Here is an 18,598-nt window from a genome sequence, read left to right on the forward strand (position 1 = left end):
GGCACTATTCACAATAGCAAAGACTTGGAACCAAGCCAAATGTCCAACAATGATAGACTGGATTAAGAAAATGTGGCACATATACAGCATGGAATACTATGCAGCCATAAAAAATGATGAGTTTATGTCCTTTGTAGGGACATGGATGAAGCTGGAAACCATCATTCTCAGCAAACTATTGCAAGGACAAAAAACCAAACACCACATGTTCTCACTCATAGGTGGGAACTGAACAATGAGAACACATGGACACAGGAAGGGGAACATCACACTCTGGGTCCTGTTGTGTGGTGGGGGGAGGGGGGAGGGATAGCATTAGGAGATATACCTAATGTTAAATAATGAGTTAATGGGTGCAGCACACCAACATGGCACATGTATACATTTGTAACTAACCTGCACGTTGTGCTCATGTACCCTAAAACTTAAAGCATAATAAAAATTAAAATAAAATAAAGGCAATTTGATTCTACTTCTGCCACTAGCAAATCTGTGATGGGGGCAACTTCGCTGAGCCTCAGGTTCTTTATAAAATGAACAGAGATTAGTTGTAAAAGCCTCTTTTAGCTCTAACACTGATTCACGATATTTCAGGAATAACCTGCAAGATCCTAGATTTACAAATTAGATAAATCAAAGAGTAACTTAATTGCTTTACTAATAGTATTCTTTGTTTCTCAGATGACTCACAATCGAATTTCTTTTTTTTTTTTTTTTTTTGAGACAGAGTCTCGCTCTGTCGCCCAGGCTGGTGTGCAGTGGCGAGATCTTGGCTCACTGTGAGCTCCGCCTCCTGGGTTCCCGCCATTCTCCTGCCGCAGCCTCCCGAGTAGCTGGGACTACAGAGGCGCCTGCCACCACGCCTGGCTAATTTTTTGTATTTTCAGTAGGGACAGGGTTTCACCGTGTTAGCCAGAATGGTCTTGATTGTCTGACCTCGTGATACGCCCGCCTCAGCCTCCCAAAGTGCTGAGATTACAGGCGTGAGCCACCGCACCCGGCCTCGAATTTCTTTACAAAGCAAATTAGCGTCTAAATGGCTTACTTTACCTCCAACATTTCGGGAACATGGGTATTAAAAAACGACTAGGGCAGCCACATTAGAAATTGTGTCACTGCTGGTTAAAAATATTCAGGGATTCAGGATTTTCCCATAAGTTAATCAATTATAATTATTCCCTTACACTTGCCAGGGGTCAGTCTTTTTTTTCAAACCAAGAAAGCATCCTCACCTGGAGAGATTTGAGAGACAAATACTGAAGTCTCAGGCCCACGGGAAAGCAAGCAAACAAAAAGAGAAGATGGGGTTCTTGCCTGGTATCAGACCACTAAGCATGTACTCCATTCACGCAAGGATTTGGTGGTTCCTAAAAGTAAATACTGTGTCTCTGATATGAATAAAACTACAGTTTCTTCTCAGATATTTTACATCTCAGTGTGATTGAGTTTAGTTGCTTCCCTGAGCCAGGGTGAAGAAAGACTGTGTGTGTGTTGTGGGGTCAGGGTGAACTAGGTGCGTGTGTGTGTGTGAATTCGTTTCATGAACTAGAATCTGTGTGTTTGTGTGTTGGTGTGTTGGGTCGGGGTGAACTTGAATCCGTGTGTGTGTGTGTTGTGGGGTCAGGGTAAACTGGAATGCGTGTGTGTGTGTGTTGTGGGGTTAGGGTGAACTGGAATGCGTGTGTATGTCTTTTGTGGGGTCAGGGTGAACGGGAATCCGTGTGTGTGTGTTTGGTCAGGGTGAACTGCATAACTGGAATCCGTGTGTGTGTGTGTTTTGTGGGGTCAGGGTGAACTGGAATCCGTGTGTCCGTGTGTGTGTGTGTGTGTGTGTGTGTGCGCGCGCGTATGCTGTGGGGTTGGGGTGAACTAGAATCCGTGGAAGTGCTCGATCTCTCTCCCGTGTTTGACTGACTCCCGGCCGCACACCCAGTCCCTGACACACGGGGGCGCACAACAAACATTTCCCGAAAGATCCAGGAGCAGTATCTCCACCAGCAAGCCGGGCTGCCAGGTGGGTACTACCTTCAAAGCTGAGAGAGCGTCCTACGCCCACGCGCGCAGGAGGGCGCCCCCGCAAAGCAACGTCTAGGAGACCACAGTGGATGCCACAGCGGGCCCGAAGAGGATCAGCCTTGTGGGGTACGCATGCACATGCAGGCGTGGAGTCCCCCGGGGGGACGCGAGCAGTTCCAGCTGGGATCCAGGTTTCGCTAGGGGAGAGCCGCTGGCTATGGGAAAGGGGTCTCTGAGTTGATGCGAAGGCCCAGGTGGAGGTCTACACTTGGGGCGGGGAAGTGGAGGCGACCACATGAGCGCCCCATCACTGAGCGCCGCCGCGAAATCTGCGCTCTTTGGGTCACTTGGAGCGCGGCCAGTTTGGCAGATTTGTTTTTTTCCAGGAACAGCCCGCGGCGGCTCGGCTGTTCCGGGAAACTGCAAACTTTGCTGCGCGCGCTCTCCCGTGCGCAGGCTCAACTTTGTAGAGAGAGGGGCCAACTTGGCAGAGCGCGCGGCGAGCTTTGCAGAGAGCGCCCTCCAGGGACTATGCGTGCGGCGGCACGGGTCGCTTTGGGCTCTTCCATCCCTGCCGAGCGCACTGTCCCGAGCCAGGGGCGGTGCAAGCCCCGCCAGGCCCTACCCAGGGCGGCTCCTCCCTCCGCGGCGCCGGAGCTTTTAGTTTCGCTTTCGCTAAAGGGGCCCCAGACCCTTGCTGCGGAACGACAGAGAGAGACTGCAAGCCCCAGCCGCCCTACCGCCGTGGGAACGGTAACTGCAGCCCCCACCTCGGCCGGCGCCTCTCCAGCCCGCCGGCTGTGCGCGCCTTGCCTCCTTCCTTCCTGCCGGCTTCCTAGTTCCCCCCTCCGCCCCCAGCGTGGTCTAGGGGAGCCTGGCTGAGTGGGACTGAGTGGCCCCGACGGCCTGCGCTGAAACTTTGGGAAGAGGGCCCTTTCCGCCCTTTCCGTCGCTTGCCTTGCTCAGCTTGTCCTGCCTTTCCTCCTAGCCGGGGGCCTGGGGCACTCCTCGTACTATTCGAAATTTAGGAGAGGAGGGTTCGTGATCTGGCACAGCGGCTAACAGCGAGGGCTCCTTTGCCTGGGTTCCGGTCTCCGCCCCTTGCCTGCCGGTGGTGGGACCTCAACCCTTTCTCTGTTAAATGGGAACCATGGTGATCCCCGCTAACTGTTGCGGGGATGGACAGAGTTGATTATGGTACGCGGTTCGCGGCAGTGGCTCTGTCAAGGCTGAGTACACTGGAACTGAGCGTCCTTGCTGCAGGGCTCTTAGAGGGACCTTGAGGAGGTGGAAACAAGGCAGGAGACATTTAGACGTGTGGAGTGTTAGGCTCCAGGTGACAGCTTTGCGGTTTACGGAGCAGTAAAATTATTTGTGAGTGATTGTGGGTGTATCATTTCCAGATCTTTACTCTTGAACTTCTGGGCTCCTGGGCTAGTTGACGCGGCCCTCCCTGTTGTCTCAACCTACAGGCTATTTCCTCCTTTTGGGTCTCACCGGCCTGACCTTCACCCTTGGTACCGCCATTGCCTAGATTCACAGTCCACCTTCTGCCGCCTGTAAACTGTGTGGCTTTGGGCAGGTTACTTAACGTCTCTGAAGAAGCTAAAGTTTCTGCAATACCAAAGTAAAGGCCCTGGTCTAGCAGTGCCATGAGCCTCGGGTGACACAGCGGAGCGCTTGAGTGCCCAGCAGAGCCTCCCTTCCCCCTCCCAGCTGCTAGAGGCAAGAGGGGGAGGTTTTCAGGTCTTCTCTGTGTGCCCTTTAGGAAGATTCTTTTTATTTGGGCAAGAAGTGAGTCACAGATTGTATGATGTCACTTTTCAGGGGAAGCAGCTGCAGTCCATTTCCCCCTTCATGAAAGTAAAAAGTTCAGACAATAGCTGGGCAGTGACTTCTTGCCCAGCTGTGTACCAGTTGCCCCAACATGTGGGCTCCTGTTCAACATGTTTAGAAATAATCACTGCAGGAATTTTTTTCAGTCTCTACAAAATCTTTTTAAAATATAAATGTAGTTTTTAAATATCAGCAAAGATTGACCGTTGCATATTATCTTAGTCTCGTGGACAGTGGTGATAATGGGAATATGTCTTGACTATTTAGATTGTGCCACCCAGTGCCTAGCATTTTACATGCATTGTTTCATTCATCCTCCCAACCACCTGTGACATAGGTACTGTTGTTTTCCGATTTTACAGATAAGGAAACTGACGCTTAGGTTGAGCACTTTTTCTGAGGTCCCATGGCTAATATGTGGAAGAACTGATTCAGCCCCAGATCTCAGGGTTCTCAACCACCCTCTTGGGTCTCCTTGGTTCTGCTGTTTGGACAGCAGTTTGTTGAAGGGGCTGAAGGATTTGAAAATACATTTAAGTTAGGTCTATAAAGAAAAATGGATTTGGTGCCTGCCATGTACCTGACATTTTTCTATGATTAAAAAAATGATTAAGATGAGGTCTCAGTCTGCAAACAGTGACAATCTTGGTGGCTAATAGTAAGAATAAGAGTTACAGTGACTAACCAAGACTTACTATGTGCCTGTCATTGTTAGTGCTTTGAGTGTCTCATGTATTAATTTATTTAAAGAGAAGTTAGACATATTTAACAGTGGGATAAGCAATCGCCCTCAAACAGTGGGATAAGCAATCGCCCTGCTCTTTGCAGCCTGGACCCTCAAAAGGGGACAGATATAAGAAAATAGTGCCGTGTGTACCCTCTCCGGACAGCTTGGCAGAACTGAGATAGGTCTGGATTTTCTTGGTGCACTGTGATGATGAAAGGAGGAAATAAGAGGTCAAAACCAGGTCTTGGTTTGACTGAAATGACGTGTCTGAGATCAGGCATCCCCACTTGGTTACCACCCTGGGCTATGATTGCTCTTTGGAGGTTCCAAAAATCAAGCCCAGTCTCATAGGAATAAGAAAGTAACTAATTGTTTAGCTTTACAGATTTGAAAGAGCCAAGTCCCACCACTGCTGACTTGGATTGTTAGAAGAGACACTTTCTGTCACTGCAGACAGTGTTCAGCATCAACCCAGAAGGATGCTGTAGGTTTCAGACAGAAGACCTAATGGCCTACTGTTTGGAGGGAAAGTTCTAGAAAGCGTTCCATCATTGAGCCACAGAAATCAGCCTGAATTTTACATCTCAGTAGCTAAGTCCAAAGCCCTCAGTGTCTGAGAAGGATGAGGAGTTTAAGCTATACCCATCCTTTGGTGGAACATTTCAAATGTTTAATGAGTGCACAGTTCTCTCTGCCTGCATGGCTCCCACCTACCCTCTCTGCTTCCCCCTTTTCAGTTCTCAGGTCAGACATTTCCTCCCCTGAGAACTTTCCCTAATTTCTGTGAGGCTCTTGAGTTTCCCTGGTATGGCTGCAGATTGTTCACCCTCAAGGCACACACCACAGTTGCATTTCAAACTAGATGCCATCCTTTTTTTCATGTCTGTTTCTCAACAGGGCAGGACCAGGTCAATTTGCTCACAAGTATATCCCTAATTCCTAACTTCTAGTAAATATCCATTGAATGAATGAAGAAGAGTCTCCAAAGTCTTCAGTCTCCCAAAGTCTCCAAAAGTCTTCAGAGTCTCCAAAAGTCTCAGCAGTCCCAATAATATCAAAACAAAGGCTTGGCTTTCTTAGGAGCCATTTTGCTTAGGGTCTTCCTTCCCCTTTTTCAAAACCACTTTATTAAGGTATAGTTGAAATATAAAAAGCTAGGCATATTTAATGCATGCATACCTACCAAGTTTGGAGATAAGCGTAGATATAGCCATGAAATCATCACCACCTCAACAAAGTTACCACCTCCTAAAGTTTCCTCCCACACCCTTTAGTACTATTATTATTATCATTTTTATTACTACTAGTTTTTGAGATGGAGTCTCCCTCTGTCACCAGGCTGGAGTGCAGTGGCGCAATCTCGGCTAACTGCAACTTCCGCCTCCCGGGTTTAAGCGATTCCCCTGCCTCAGCCTCCCGAATAGCTGGGACTACAGGTGTGCACCACCATGCCCAGCTAATTTTTGTATTTTTAGTAGAGATGGAGTTTCACCATGTTGGCCAGGATAGTCTCGCTCTCTTGACCTTGGGATCCGCCTGCCTTGGCCTCCCAAAGTGCTGGGATCGCAGGCGTGAGCCACCACACCTGGCCAAAGCTAATATTTTTTGTGTGGTAAGAACATTCACCATAAGATCTACCCTTTTAGCAAATTGGAAGTGTACCATATAGTATTGTTAGCTATAGGCACTATGCTGTATAGGAGATCTAGAATTTATTCATCTTGCACAACTGAAACTGTGTACCCTTTGACTATCACTTCCCCTTTTCTTCTTCGCTGTCCCCACCCCCGACCTCTGGCAGCCTCCATTCTATTCTCCACTTGTATGAGTTTGACTCTGTTAGATTCCACATAGATGTGAGATCATACAGTAACTGTCTTTCTGTGTCTGGCTTATCTCACTTAGCATAATGATCTTGTCACAGATGGCTGGATTTCCTTCTTTTTTATGGCAGAATAATATTGCATTGTGTGTGTATACCACATATTCTTTATCTATTCATTCACTGATGGACATTTAGATTATTTCCATAATGCTACAATGAATGTGGGAGTGCAGATATCTTTTTGAGATCCTAATTTCAGTGTCTCTGGATATATAGCCAGAAGTGAGATTATTGGATCATATGCGATTTCTAGTTTTAATTTTTTGAGAAACCTCTAGACTGTTTTCCATAATGGCTGTACCAATTTATATTCCCACCAACAGTATAGAAGAGTTCCCTGGTTTTTACATCCTTGCTAACACTTACCTTTATACACACACACATATACATATACATACACATACACATTATATATGCATGTGTGTGTGTGTGTGTATATATATATATATATATATATATATATATATATAATAGCTATCCTAACAGTTGTGAGATGATATCTTATTGTGGTTTTGCTTTGCGTTTCCCTGATGATTAGGAACATTGAGCACCTTTTCATATACCTGTTGCCCATTTGTATGCCTTTAGAGAAATGTCTATTCAGGTTCTTTGCCCATTTTTTTAATTGGGCTATTTGCTTTTTTGCTATTCTGTTGTGTGAGTTCCTTGTGTATTTTGGATATTAACCCCTTTTCAGATATATGGTTTGTAAATATTTTCTCCCATTCCATAGGTTGCTTTTTCATTTTTTGTATTGTTTCCTTGCTATGCAGAGCTTTTTAGTTTGGTGTAATCCCACTTGTTTATTTTTGCCTTTGTTGCCTGTGCATTAGCATCATATGCAAACACTCATTGTTAAGATCAGTGTCAAAGAGCTTTCTCCCTATGTTTTCTTCTAGGAGTTTTAAGGTCTCAGGTCTTATGTTGAAGTCTTTAATCCATTTTGAGTTGATTTTTTTGTATGGTGTAAGAGAAGAGTCTAGTTTTATTCTTTTGCATGTGGATATCCAATTTCCCAACACCATTTATTGAAGAGACTATCCTTTCCATATTGGATATTTTTGGCACCCTTGTCAAAAATTAGTTGACTGTAATGTGTGGGTTTATTTCCAGACTCTCTATTCTGTTCTGTTGGTCCATGTGTCTGCTTTATGCCAGTATCATATGGTTTTGATTACTATAGCTTTGTAATATAATTTGAAGTGAGGAAATGTGATGCCTCCAGCTTTGTTCTTGCTTAAGTTTGCTTTGGCTATTTGGGATCTTTTGTAGCTACATATGAATTTTAGAATGTTTTTATATGTCTGTGAAAAGGCCATTGGAATTTAGATAGGGATTGCATTGAATCTGTTCAGTGATCAATTTGAGCAGCATGGACATTTTAACATATTAATTCTTCCAATCCATGAACATGGAATATCTTTCCATTTATTTATGTCCAATTTCTTTCATCAATGTTTTCTAGTTTTGTTGTTCTGGCTCAAAGAAGAGCAGTGTGTTGCTTAATTTCCACATATTTGTGAATTCTCTAATTTCTCTCCTGTTACTGATTTCTACTTTCATACCATTGTGGTCAGAAAAGATACATGATATGACTTTAATCCTCCTAAATTAATTAAGACTTGTTTTGTAGCCTAGCATATGATCCATCTTGGAGAATGTTGTGTACACTTGAGAAGAATGTGTATTTTGCTGCTGTTGGATGAAATGTTGTATATATGTCTGTTAGGTCCATTTGGACTAGTGTTGTTCAAATCCCCTGTTTTCCTAATTCATTTTCTGTTTGGATGAAATATCCATTGTTGCAAGTGAGGTTTTGAAGTCCCTTACTATTATCTATTGCTATTTCTTTCTGTAGTTCTATTAATACTTGTTTTATATATTTAGGTGTACTAATGTTGGTACATATATATTTACAGTTTTTATATCTTTGGTAAATTGATATCTATAATTGTAATATAATGACCTTCTTTATCTCGACAGTTTTTTACTTATAGTCTGTTTTGTCTGATATAGGTATAGCCTCCCCTGCTGTCTTTTGGTTACCATTCATATGGAATATCTTTTTCTATCCCTTCACTTTTAGCCTATGTGTGTCCTTAAATCTAAAGTGAGTCTCTTGTAAATATCATGTAGTTGGATCGTATTTTTTTACTCTATTTAGTCACTGTACGTATTTTGATTGGATAATTTAATCCGTTTACATTTAAAAAAATTATCGATAGGTAAAGGGCTCACTGTTGCCATTTTGTGATTGTTTTCTGACTGTTTTATAGTTCATCTGTTTCTCCCTTCCTCTCTTGCTTCCCTCCTTTGTGATTTGATCATTTTTTGTAGTGATATGCTTTGTTTCTTTTCTGTATATATTTTGCCTATCTACTACAGGTTTTTGCTTTGTTACTACCATGAGGCTTACACAAAACATCTTATAACGGTCTATTCTAAGTTGATAACAACTTAGTCCATTTGGGATGCTATTACAGAATACCCTAAACTGGGTAGCTTATAAACAACAGAAATATATTTCTTGTAGTTCTAGAGGCTGGCATGTTCAAGATCAAAGTGCTAACAGCATCAGTGTATAGCGAAGTTTCATTTCCTTGTTCATTTATTATATCTTATCACATGGTAGATAGGGCAGGGCAGCTCTCTTTATATAAAGGTACTAATCCCATTTATGGAGCTTTACCCTTTTGACCTAATCATACCCCAAATGCCCCACCTCCTAATACTATGACATTGGTGAATAGATTTCAATGTATAAATTTTAGGGGGTGTGTAAAACATTCAGACCATAGCAACAACTTAACTTCACACACATTCAAAAATTCTACAGTTTTATTCTCTCCTTCCACGTTTTATGTTATTGATGTCACAGTTTACATCTCTTTGTATAGTATATCCATTAACAACTACATAGCAATCATTATTGAAGCTAGAGTTGTTTTTAATACTTTAGTCTTTTAACTTTAGTAGAGTTGAGAGTGATTTATGCACAACTAATACAGATGTTCCTCAACCTATGATGGGTTTACATCCCTATAAACCCAATGTAAGTTGAAAATATCATAAGCTAAAAATGCATTTAATGCAACTAATCTATTGAATTTCAGAGCTTAGCCTAGCCTATCTTAAACGTACTCATATCACATTAGCCTACAGCTGGGCATGAAAATCTAATACAAAGCTTATTTCATAATAAAGTGTTGAATATCTCATAGAATTTATCAATACTGTACTAAGTAAAAACAGAATGGGTGTATGGTTACTTGAAGTATGGTTTCTACATAATGTGTTTTGCTTTTGCAGCACTGGAAAGACAAAAGATCTTAAGTAAAACCATTGTAAGTCAAAGACCACCTGTAAATTATTTGCATATTCTGGGTTTGACCATACACTTACCTTTACCAGTGAGTTTAAAGAGTGTCCTTTCATTTTAACCTGAAGTATTCCTTTTAGCATTTCTTGTAAGGCAGGTCTAATAGTGATAACACCCTCATTTTCATGTGTCTCAGAAAAGTATTTATCTTTTCTTCTGAAGGATAGCTTTGCTGGATATAATATTTGTAGTTGGCAGTTTCTTTCTTTTAGCACTTTGATTATATTATCCCACTCTTTCCAGGCCTGCAAGATTTCTGGTGAGAAATCCACAGATGGTCTTATGGACATTTCTTTGTATGTAATGAGTTGCTTTTCCATGTGTGTGCGTGTGTGTGTGTGTATATACACACACGTATATATCAATAGCTTCTGGAGTACAAGTAGATTTTGGTTACATGGATTAATTGTGTAGTGGTGAAGTCTGAGATTTTAATGCAGCTGTAACCCAAGTAGTGTACATTGCACCCAATATGTAGTTTTTTAAAATCCCACATCCTCCTCCCACTCTCCCCTCTTCTGAGTCTTCAGTATCCATTATACCAATCTGAATGCCTTTGCATGCTCATAGCTTAGCTTCCACTTTTAAGTGAAAACATAGATATTTGGTTTTCCATTCCTGACTTACTTCACTTAGAATAATGGCCTCCAGCTCCATCCAAGTTACTACAAAGACATTATTGTAACGTCTCCATCTTCATTTCTTTCTTTCTTTCTTTCTTTTTTTTTTTTTTTTTTTGAGACAGAGTCTCACTCTGTCACCCAGGCTGGAGTGCAGTGGCGCGATCTTGGCTCACTGCAACCTCCACCTCCTGGGTTCAAGCGATTCTCCTGCCTCAGCCTCCTGAGTTGGGACTACAGCCGTGCGCTACCATACCTAGCTAATGTTTGTATTTTTAGTAGAGACAGGGTTTCACCATGTTGGCCAGGATGGTCTCACTCTCTTGACCTATGATCCAACCGCCTCGGCCTCCCAAAGTGCTGGGATTACGGGTGTGAGCCACTGTGCCTGGCCCTCCATCTTCATTTCTGATTTAGCTTATTTGAATCTTCTCTCTTCTTTTATTGGTAAATCTAGCTAATGGTCCCCTGAGTTTATCTTTTCAAAGAAGCAACTTTTTGTTTCATTGATCTTTTGTATTTTTTTGTTTCAATTTCATTTATTCTGCCTTGATCTTTGTTATTTTCTTCTGCTAGCTTTGGGTTTGGTTTGTTCTTGCTTCTCTAGTTCCAGAGGTGTGACTTTAGGTTGTCAATTTGTGATCTTTCAGACTTTTTGATGTAGATATTTAGCACCACAAACTTGCTTCTTAGCACTGCTTCTGTTGTATCCCAAAGATTTTGATAACGTGTGTCACTGTTATCATTCGTTTTGAAGAATTTTCAAATTTCCATCTTGATTTCATTGTTAACCCAAAAATCAGTCAGGAGCAGACTGTTTAATTTCCTTGTTTTTATATAGTTTTGAGGGTTTCTTTTGGAGTTGATTTCTAGTTTGATTCTGGTGTGGTCTGAGAAGATACTTGATATTATTTTCATTTTTAAAAATTAATTGAGACTTATTTTGTGGCCTATCACATGGTCTGTCTGAGAGAATGTTCCATGTGCTAATGAGAAGAATGTATATTCTGCAGTTCTTGGGTAAAATGTTCTATAAATATCTGTTTGGTCCATTTGTTCTGGAGTGTAGTTTAAATTCAGTGTTTCTGTGTTGACTTTCTGCCTCAGTTATCTGTCTAGTGCTGTCAGTGGAGTATTGAAGTTCTCCAATATCATTATGTTGCTGTCTATCTCTTTTCTTAGGTCTAGTGGTAATTGTTTTATGAATCTAGGAGCTTCAGAGTTATGTGCATGTATATTTAGGGTTGTAATATCTTCCTGTTGGGTCAATCCTTTTATCATACTTTCTTTGTCTTTTTGTTTTTAAACTGTTTTTCTTTAAAGTTTGTTTTATCTGATATAAGAATAGCAACTTCTGCTTGCTTTCGGTTTCCATTTGTGTGGAGTAACTTTTTCTACCCCTTTACCTTGATTCTATAAGAATCCTTTGTATTAGCTGAGCTTCTTGAAGACAGCAGACATTTGGTTTGTGATTTTTTTTTTTAATCCATTCTGCCAATCTGTATCTTTTAAGTGGAACATTAGGCCATGTACATTCAACATTAATATTGAGGTGTGACCCAATCATCATGTTGATTGTTACCTGTATACCTTGTTTTCTTCATTGTGTTATTGTTTTATAAGCCCTGTGAGTTTTATGTTTTTAAGAGGTTCTATTCTGTTGCATATTGACCTTTTATTTCAGCATTTAGAATTCCTTTTAGCATTTCTTGTCGGGCTGATCTGGTAGTGGCAAATTCCTTCAGCATGTGCTTGTCTGAGAAAGATTTTCCCCTTCATTTATGAAACTTAGTTTTGCTGTATACAACATTTTTGGCTGAGAGTTATTCTGTTTAAGGAGGCTAAAAATAGGGCCCCAGTCCTTTCTGGCTTCTAAGATTTCTGCTGAGAAGTCTACTGTTAGTCTGATAGCTTTTGCTTTGTAGGTTATCTGATACTTTTGTGTTACTGCTCTTAGAATTCTTTCCTTCATGTTGACTGTATGCCTTGGAGATGTCCATTTTTCCATGAATCTCCCAGAAGGGCTTTGACCTTCTTGTATTTGGATGTCTAAATCTCTGGCAAGGCTAGGGAAGTCTTCCTCAATTATTCCCTCAAATAAATTTTCCAAAATTTTTACTTTTTCTTCTCCCTCAGGAACACTAGTGATTCTTAGCTTTGGCCATTTTACATAATCTCATATTTCTTAGAGACTTTATTCATTTCTTTTAGTTATTTTTTCTTTATTTTTGTCTGACTGGGTTTATTCAAAAGCCTTGTCTTCGAGCTCTGAAATTCTTTATTCTACTTGGTCTAGTCTATTGTTAAAACTTTCCACTGTGTTTTGTAACTCCCTAAATGTGTCTTTCATTTCTAGAAGTTCTGATTGTTTTTTTTCCTCTAAAGTATCTATCTCTTTAGAAAAATTTTCATTCATATCCTGAATTTTTAAAAAACTTTATGTTGGTTTTCACCTTTTTTTTGTATCTCCTTGGGTAACTTAATAATCAACCACCTGGATTCTTTATTTGGTATTTCCAAGATTTCATCTTAGTTTGGATCCATTGCTGGAGATATGATCTTTTGGGGGTGTTATAGAACCCTGTTTTGTCGTATAGCCAGAATTATTTTTCTGGTTCCTTCTCATTTGGGTAGACTATTTCTTCTAATTATTTTTGAATTTATTTTTGATTCAACTGTTTCTTTTTAATTTCTTTTTTTCCACCTTATGGATGTGACTTCAATGATTATAGCTTATTGTAACCTAATTTGGCTCTGGGTGCTTTTGGGGGTGAAGACTCTGTATAAGTTCCTTGGTTATAGACAGCCTTTGTATGATGGTTTTCTCAGATGTAGTAGCAATGTGCTTGGTGTGTGAGCAGGTTTACTGTCTCTTGTGGGGTTGGAATGGCAAAAGTCTCTTGAAGGTTAGCTCATCCCCAGAGGTGTGCACTTATTTATTTATTGATTTGTTCATTCATTCATTCATTCATTCATTCCTCTAGTATTTTACTTACTGGGTTGAACAGTTCAGGCTTCAGGTCAGTATGGGAGTTGTCCATGGGTAAAAACTGGGTGTGGCTAAAACAGGTAGATAAATACAATACCTAATGGTGGGCAGAGGTCCCAGCCTTGACGTAGGTGGCTGGAGAAGCTGTCAGTGAAAAACACTAAGGTCTTTTCATGGGGAAGGAAGGGGCTACCTCAGCTCCCCTCCCAGGCCAGCAGGAGAAAAATCTGCCTCCCATTCACACTCCTGACCCAGTGTTCCGTCCATTCAAACAAGGCAGACACCACTTTCCATCTGCAGAAATGCTGATGTTCCATGTAGAGAGGGATTATAACTACCCCTCATGCAAGCCTGAACCTTGAGGGCACTTGTCCTATGGGGATGCAGTCACCCTGAAGTGTTATAGAAAGGCTGTCTACAGATGTACCCATGCCACGCTTTTGTGGGAGAAGCCCAAGCTGTAGCTGCAGTGGTGGGTGAGGAGAAGTCTCCTTCTCCAAGACCTGTCACAAGCACCAGGGCTGCTTGACTGTTGTATTAGAGCCACAGACTTTCCCTGCTGAGTTCAGCATTGCACCTGTGCCTCTGCTGAAAAAAACTTCCCACAAGCAGAAAGCTATGGGACTCAAGCTTTGCCATCTGGATTCTTTTGTCCCATGGGTTACTCCCTTGATGTGGTGCACTCCCCCTTTCCCTAGGAGTAGGAGCCCTGAGGGCCAGACTATTGTGAATGCTGCTGCTCCTCTGGGTCTAGCCACCCAGTGGGGCTGCCACACTCCAGGAAAGTGCCAGGGTATGTCTGCAAGGGGTCCAGTGATGCGACCTGCCTTCAAATTTCCAGCAGTAGGTACCAGCACCTGTTCTGATGGGGGTGGCAGGGAAGTGACATAGACCCTGTGAGATTCCTTATAAATAGCCTTAGTGTGTTGGCTTTGTCAAACACTAGCTATAGTAGGAATGAACTGGTCATGTGGACAGACTCAGGACCTCCTGATTAGCTGGGGGTAATGCAGGCAGTGGTGACAGATGGGGTCATGCATGAGTTTTCTCCTTCCTGGGTGCTATGTTATTCTGCCAGCAGAGGCTGTAATGGACTGTGTTGGTTGGCCTCCAGGCAGGAGGTGGCACTTGGAAAAGAACACCAGCTGCAGTGGTAGCAGTGGGCTTTGTGCTTCTTATGTTACCCAGGTGAGGTACTCTGGTGTCTCAGACAATGGGCGAGGCCATAGAGCTTCCCAAAGTTTCTGTCCTTTGTGTTAAACTATGGAGTAGGGGGTAAAGGGGCAAAGCCAGGTGGGGGCTGGGTCACATAAGTACATGCTGTGGCTCTCCATGTGTGGGCTCAAGCAGAGGCCCCAGTGGGGATAAGAGGGCAGTCCTCTTGCCACAGGGGTAATGTTCCAGGGAGGAGTGCAGCTGCCTGTGCTGCACAGAAAGTCTACACAGGGAGTGGGGAGTAGCAGGTGACAGTAAGCTCTGCCCAGTTCCCATGCACTTGGCAAGGTAGGACTCACCCGTAGTGTTCCACTAGTAGCAGCTTGCTAGGTTCCAGGCATTCTGCTCTCAGAACTCAAAACTGCCACAGGCCATAAGCCTTCCCATTTGAGACATACCATGGCTTTCAGGCCACGCCCCTTCTGGTCTGCCTGAGAAGCAAAGGTACCCAGCTCTTGTGCTCGTGAGTATAACCCACTGCCCAGTCACCCCTCGGTTCTGGCCAAGGGAGTTCATCGTCACTCGAGATTATATCACAAATGTCAATTAGGAACCTCTCTCAACCTGTGACAGATTACTGAGTTAGCTGGAAGATGTCCACAAGGTCACCTGTGAGGTAGGACCTGGAATGACTTCCCTCTATCCCTGCTGGAGACCGAGAGCACATGCAATGCACATCCCAATGCTATTCCTTCTCATGTATTCCACAGTGCTCACTAAATCAGCTTCAGTGCTGGGTAGGGTTAAGACCTTTCCTTGTGGCCTGGATTGCCAAGTTCTTCAGTGGGAGTGTATGTCCCAGAGACAGTTTATCCGCCTCACACTCCAGAGACTTAGAATTTTCCACCTGGTTCACAGTATAGGCTGCAGCCCACCACTTATTTCAAAGGCTCTGTGGTTTCTTTCAGTTTTCCTATTAAGTTCCTGTGTTGCTTCTTGGAAAAAAGTACACAGCATGAATCTCTACACACTATTTTATCTTCCCAAGTGAGAGAGGCATGCTAACAATGCCTCCAATCTGCCATCTTGGAAAAAAATCAGTTGTTTTTCTTTTGCTGCTTTCAAAATTTTCTCCTTGTCTGTTTTGACTCTTACCAGTGATTGTAATGTGTCTCAGTGAAGACCTATTTATGCTCAATCTGTTTGGGGTTCTTTGGGCTTCATGAATCTAGATGTTCATTTCCCTCTCCAGATTTGGGAAGTTTTCTGTCATAATTTCTTTAAATAAACTTTCTACCCTTTTTTCTTTGTTCCTTCTGAAACACCCATACTACATATATTGGTTCATTTGATGGTGTCCCATAAGTTCCATAGGTTTCTTCACTCTTTTTCATTGCTTTTTCTTTTTGTTCCTCTGACTGATTAATTTCAAATGATCTGTTTTCAAGTTCACTGACTCTTTCTTCTGCTTGATCAAGTCTGCTGTTGAAACTCTCAATTGAATTTTTTATTTCAGACATTGTATTCTTCAACTCTATAATTTCTGTTTCATTCATTTATTGGTTTTTATTTCTTTGTTGAACTTCCCATTTTGTTTATTTGTTGTTTTTCTGATTTCATTTAATTGTCTGTCTGCTCTCTTTTTCCTCACTGGGCTTTTTTAAGATGATTATTTTGGATTCTTTGTCAGGTAATTCATAAATCTCCATTTCTTTGGGGTCAGCCACTGGAGTTTTATTTTGTTCCTCTGGTGGTGTCATATTTCCTTGATTATTTGTGTTCTTTGAAGCCTCGCATTGTGTGTTCACACTTGAAGAAGCAGTCATCTCTTCCCATCTTTACTGACTGGCTTTAGGAGAGAAAGACCTTTGCCAGTGAGCTTAGCTAGAGATTCTGGGGATCTCTCACACTTTTTCTCTAGATATACCTGCTCCACACCTCTTGTTCCCTCTTTGGGATTACATGTGTTCTCTCAGTCCTGCAAAGCCAGACCTTGTACTAAAAGCCTCCTGTTTATTCCTTAGGGTAGTACTCTGCAATGTTCAGTCATATGTCTTCTCTCAATCCATCAAAGTTGAGCTAGCTGCTAATATCTCTACCTGCTGTTGAGATCCAAGCATTGTCTGTGGTTGTGTACAGACTGTTGTGCACTGAGGTACATAGGCCAGTTGTCCTGCAGGGTTTATGGGAGGATCTTAGGGTAGAATCCATGAGCTGGGTAGCAGAATCTATAGCCGGCTTTTGATAACCGTACACTATTTGCACTCCTGCTGCTGCTTCTCCTTGCTCCTAGCTGCCCCAGACGATTCAGCCATGCTATTCCCCTCAGTGTTCTGGGTGGGATGAAACAGAAGTGGGTCTCCTAGACAACATCCTGTTGGGCTGGGAAAGCTGGGTGCTCACTTCACTCTCACTTCCCCCGTGGGAGAATTGTGAGCTGGAGGGACCTCTCTTGGAACTGAACTGTGCCACCTTAGGGGAGGGGTGTTGTGGGTAAAGTGAACTGCTCTTATTATACTCTTTGATGCATCCACTCTTAGATTTTTTGCTCCACCGGTGTGCTGAAACCTCAGTGGATTCCTGTGGCCTCACAAAAGTATTCTTGTCTATAGGTGTAGTTGCCAAAATCAGTATTTCTATATAAGAATGAAAACTGGGACCTCCTATTCTGCTATCACACTGACATTTCTTCTTTCTTTTAAAAATAGTGGTTATATTGTGTTGTCATCATATACCCTAGATTGAGCCTTTAAGATTAACTTTAGCAAAAGGGCCAACTTAGTTAACACCACATATCAAAGTTAGTGTCTTTGTCTGGTGGATTTTTTTAAAACTTTGACTTATTAGTTTTGAAAATATGTGAGTGTGTATTGTGTTAATAACAGTCTGTATTGGAAAGTAACTAAGTCTATGTAAAGGAGACAAGAGAAGCTATCAGGTGTTTTCTGCATGTGTGGTCTTATGCTTATCTCCTTTGTGGGTTATCTCCATTTTTGAGAAACTTTGGGTTCTAATCTGAAAAATCTGCCTCCCAACCAGAAACACATTGATGATGATGAAGGGAGGCTCATGATGTGTTGAGAAACAAGGTGACCATCTGACTTCCCATGGTCATTGTAGAGACCTGGCAGTAGGACTTTCCCTTCTTAGCTCCCTCCCCTCTTCCCAGTTCACCCTCAGATAAGCTGGAAGGTGACACCATAATGCCATTCGGAGTGCAAGGTCACTAGGTTGTCACTTTGCCTCCTTGAACACCTGCTTCTGAACTGCATTCCTTCTTCTCCCCACCTCCAAAAGTCATTACTTGTTGTGCTCCGTGGCACAAAATATTCTGTAAAGTAGATGCCTTCTTGTTTTCCAACTTAATGACAGCATCCCTGGGTGAGCCCTAACTGGAATACAGAGCTGCACCTGACAACCGTGGCCTGCTCAGTGAAGTTGCTCAGAGATTGTATCAGAGGCATTTGAACCAGAGCAACTCCATATTGAATAGGGGCTGGGTAAAATAAGACTGAGATCTACTGGGCTGCATTCCCAGGAGGTTAAGGCATTCTTAGTCACAGGATGAGGTAGGAGGTTAGCACAAGATAGAGGTCATAAAGACCTTGTTGCTAAAACAGCTTGCAGTAAAGAAGCCAGCCAAAACCCAGCAAAACCAAGATGGTGACAAGAGTGACCTCTGGTCACCCTCACTGCTCATTATACACTAATTATTATCCATTAGCGTGCTAAAAGACACTCCCCCCAGCACCATGACAGTTTGCAAATGCTATAGCAATGTCTGGAAGCTACCCTATATGGTCCAAAAAGGGGAACTTCCTCAGTTCCTGGAATTTCCCACCCCTTCCTTGGAAAACTTGTGAATAGTCCACCCCTTCTTTAGCATATAATCAAGAAATAACTATGAGTATCCCTAGTCCAGCAGCCCAAGCTGCTGCTCTGCCTATGGAGCAGCCATTCTTTTATTCCTTTACTTTATTAATAAACTTGC

The 18,598-nt window shown here is 42.4% G+C and overlaps 1 protein-coding gene across 5 annotated transcripts in view; it reads left to right on the forward strand.

The window, feature by feature from the left end:
• Positions 1 to 1,953: 1,953 nt before the first annotated feature.
• Positions 1,954 to 18,598, forward strand: part of CASP7 (caspase 7) — a 51,259-nt gene continuing 34,614 nt past the window's right edge. Inside the window, exon 1 of one of the 5 annotated variants that reach the window (XM_024254008.3) lies at positions 1,954 to 2,142. Coding sequence is in view for 2 of the 5 variants with exons in the window: in XM_024254005.3 (XP_024109773.3) it covers positions 2,548 to 2,769 (222 nt within the window). In the remaining 3 variants the exon portion in view is untranslated. The other 4 variants (XM_063727770.1, XM_024254005.3, XM_024254010.3 and 1 more) reach the window with 4 other exon arrangements.

This window comes from Pongo abelii, chromosome 8 (assembly GCF_028885655.2).
Source record: "Pongo abelii isolate AG06213 chromosome 8, NHGRI_mPonAbe1-v2.0_pri, whole genome shotgun sequence".
Lineage (NCBI taxonomy): Eukaryota > Metazoa > Chordata > Mammalia > Primates > Hominidae > Pongo > Pongo abelii.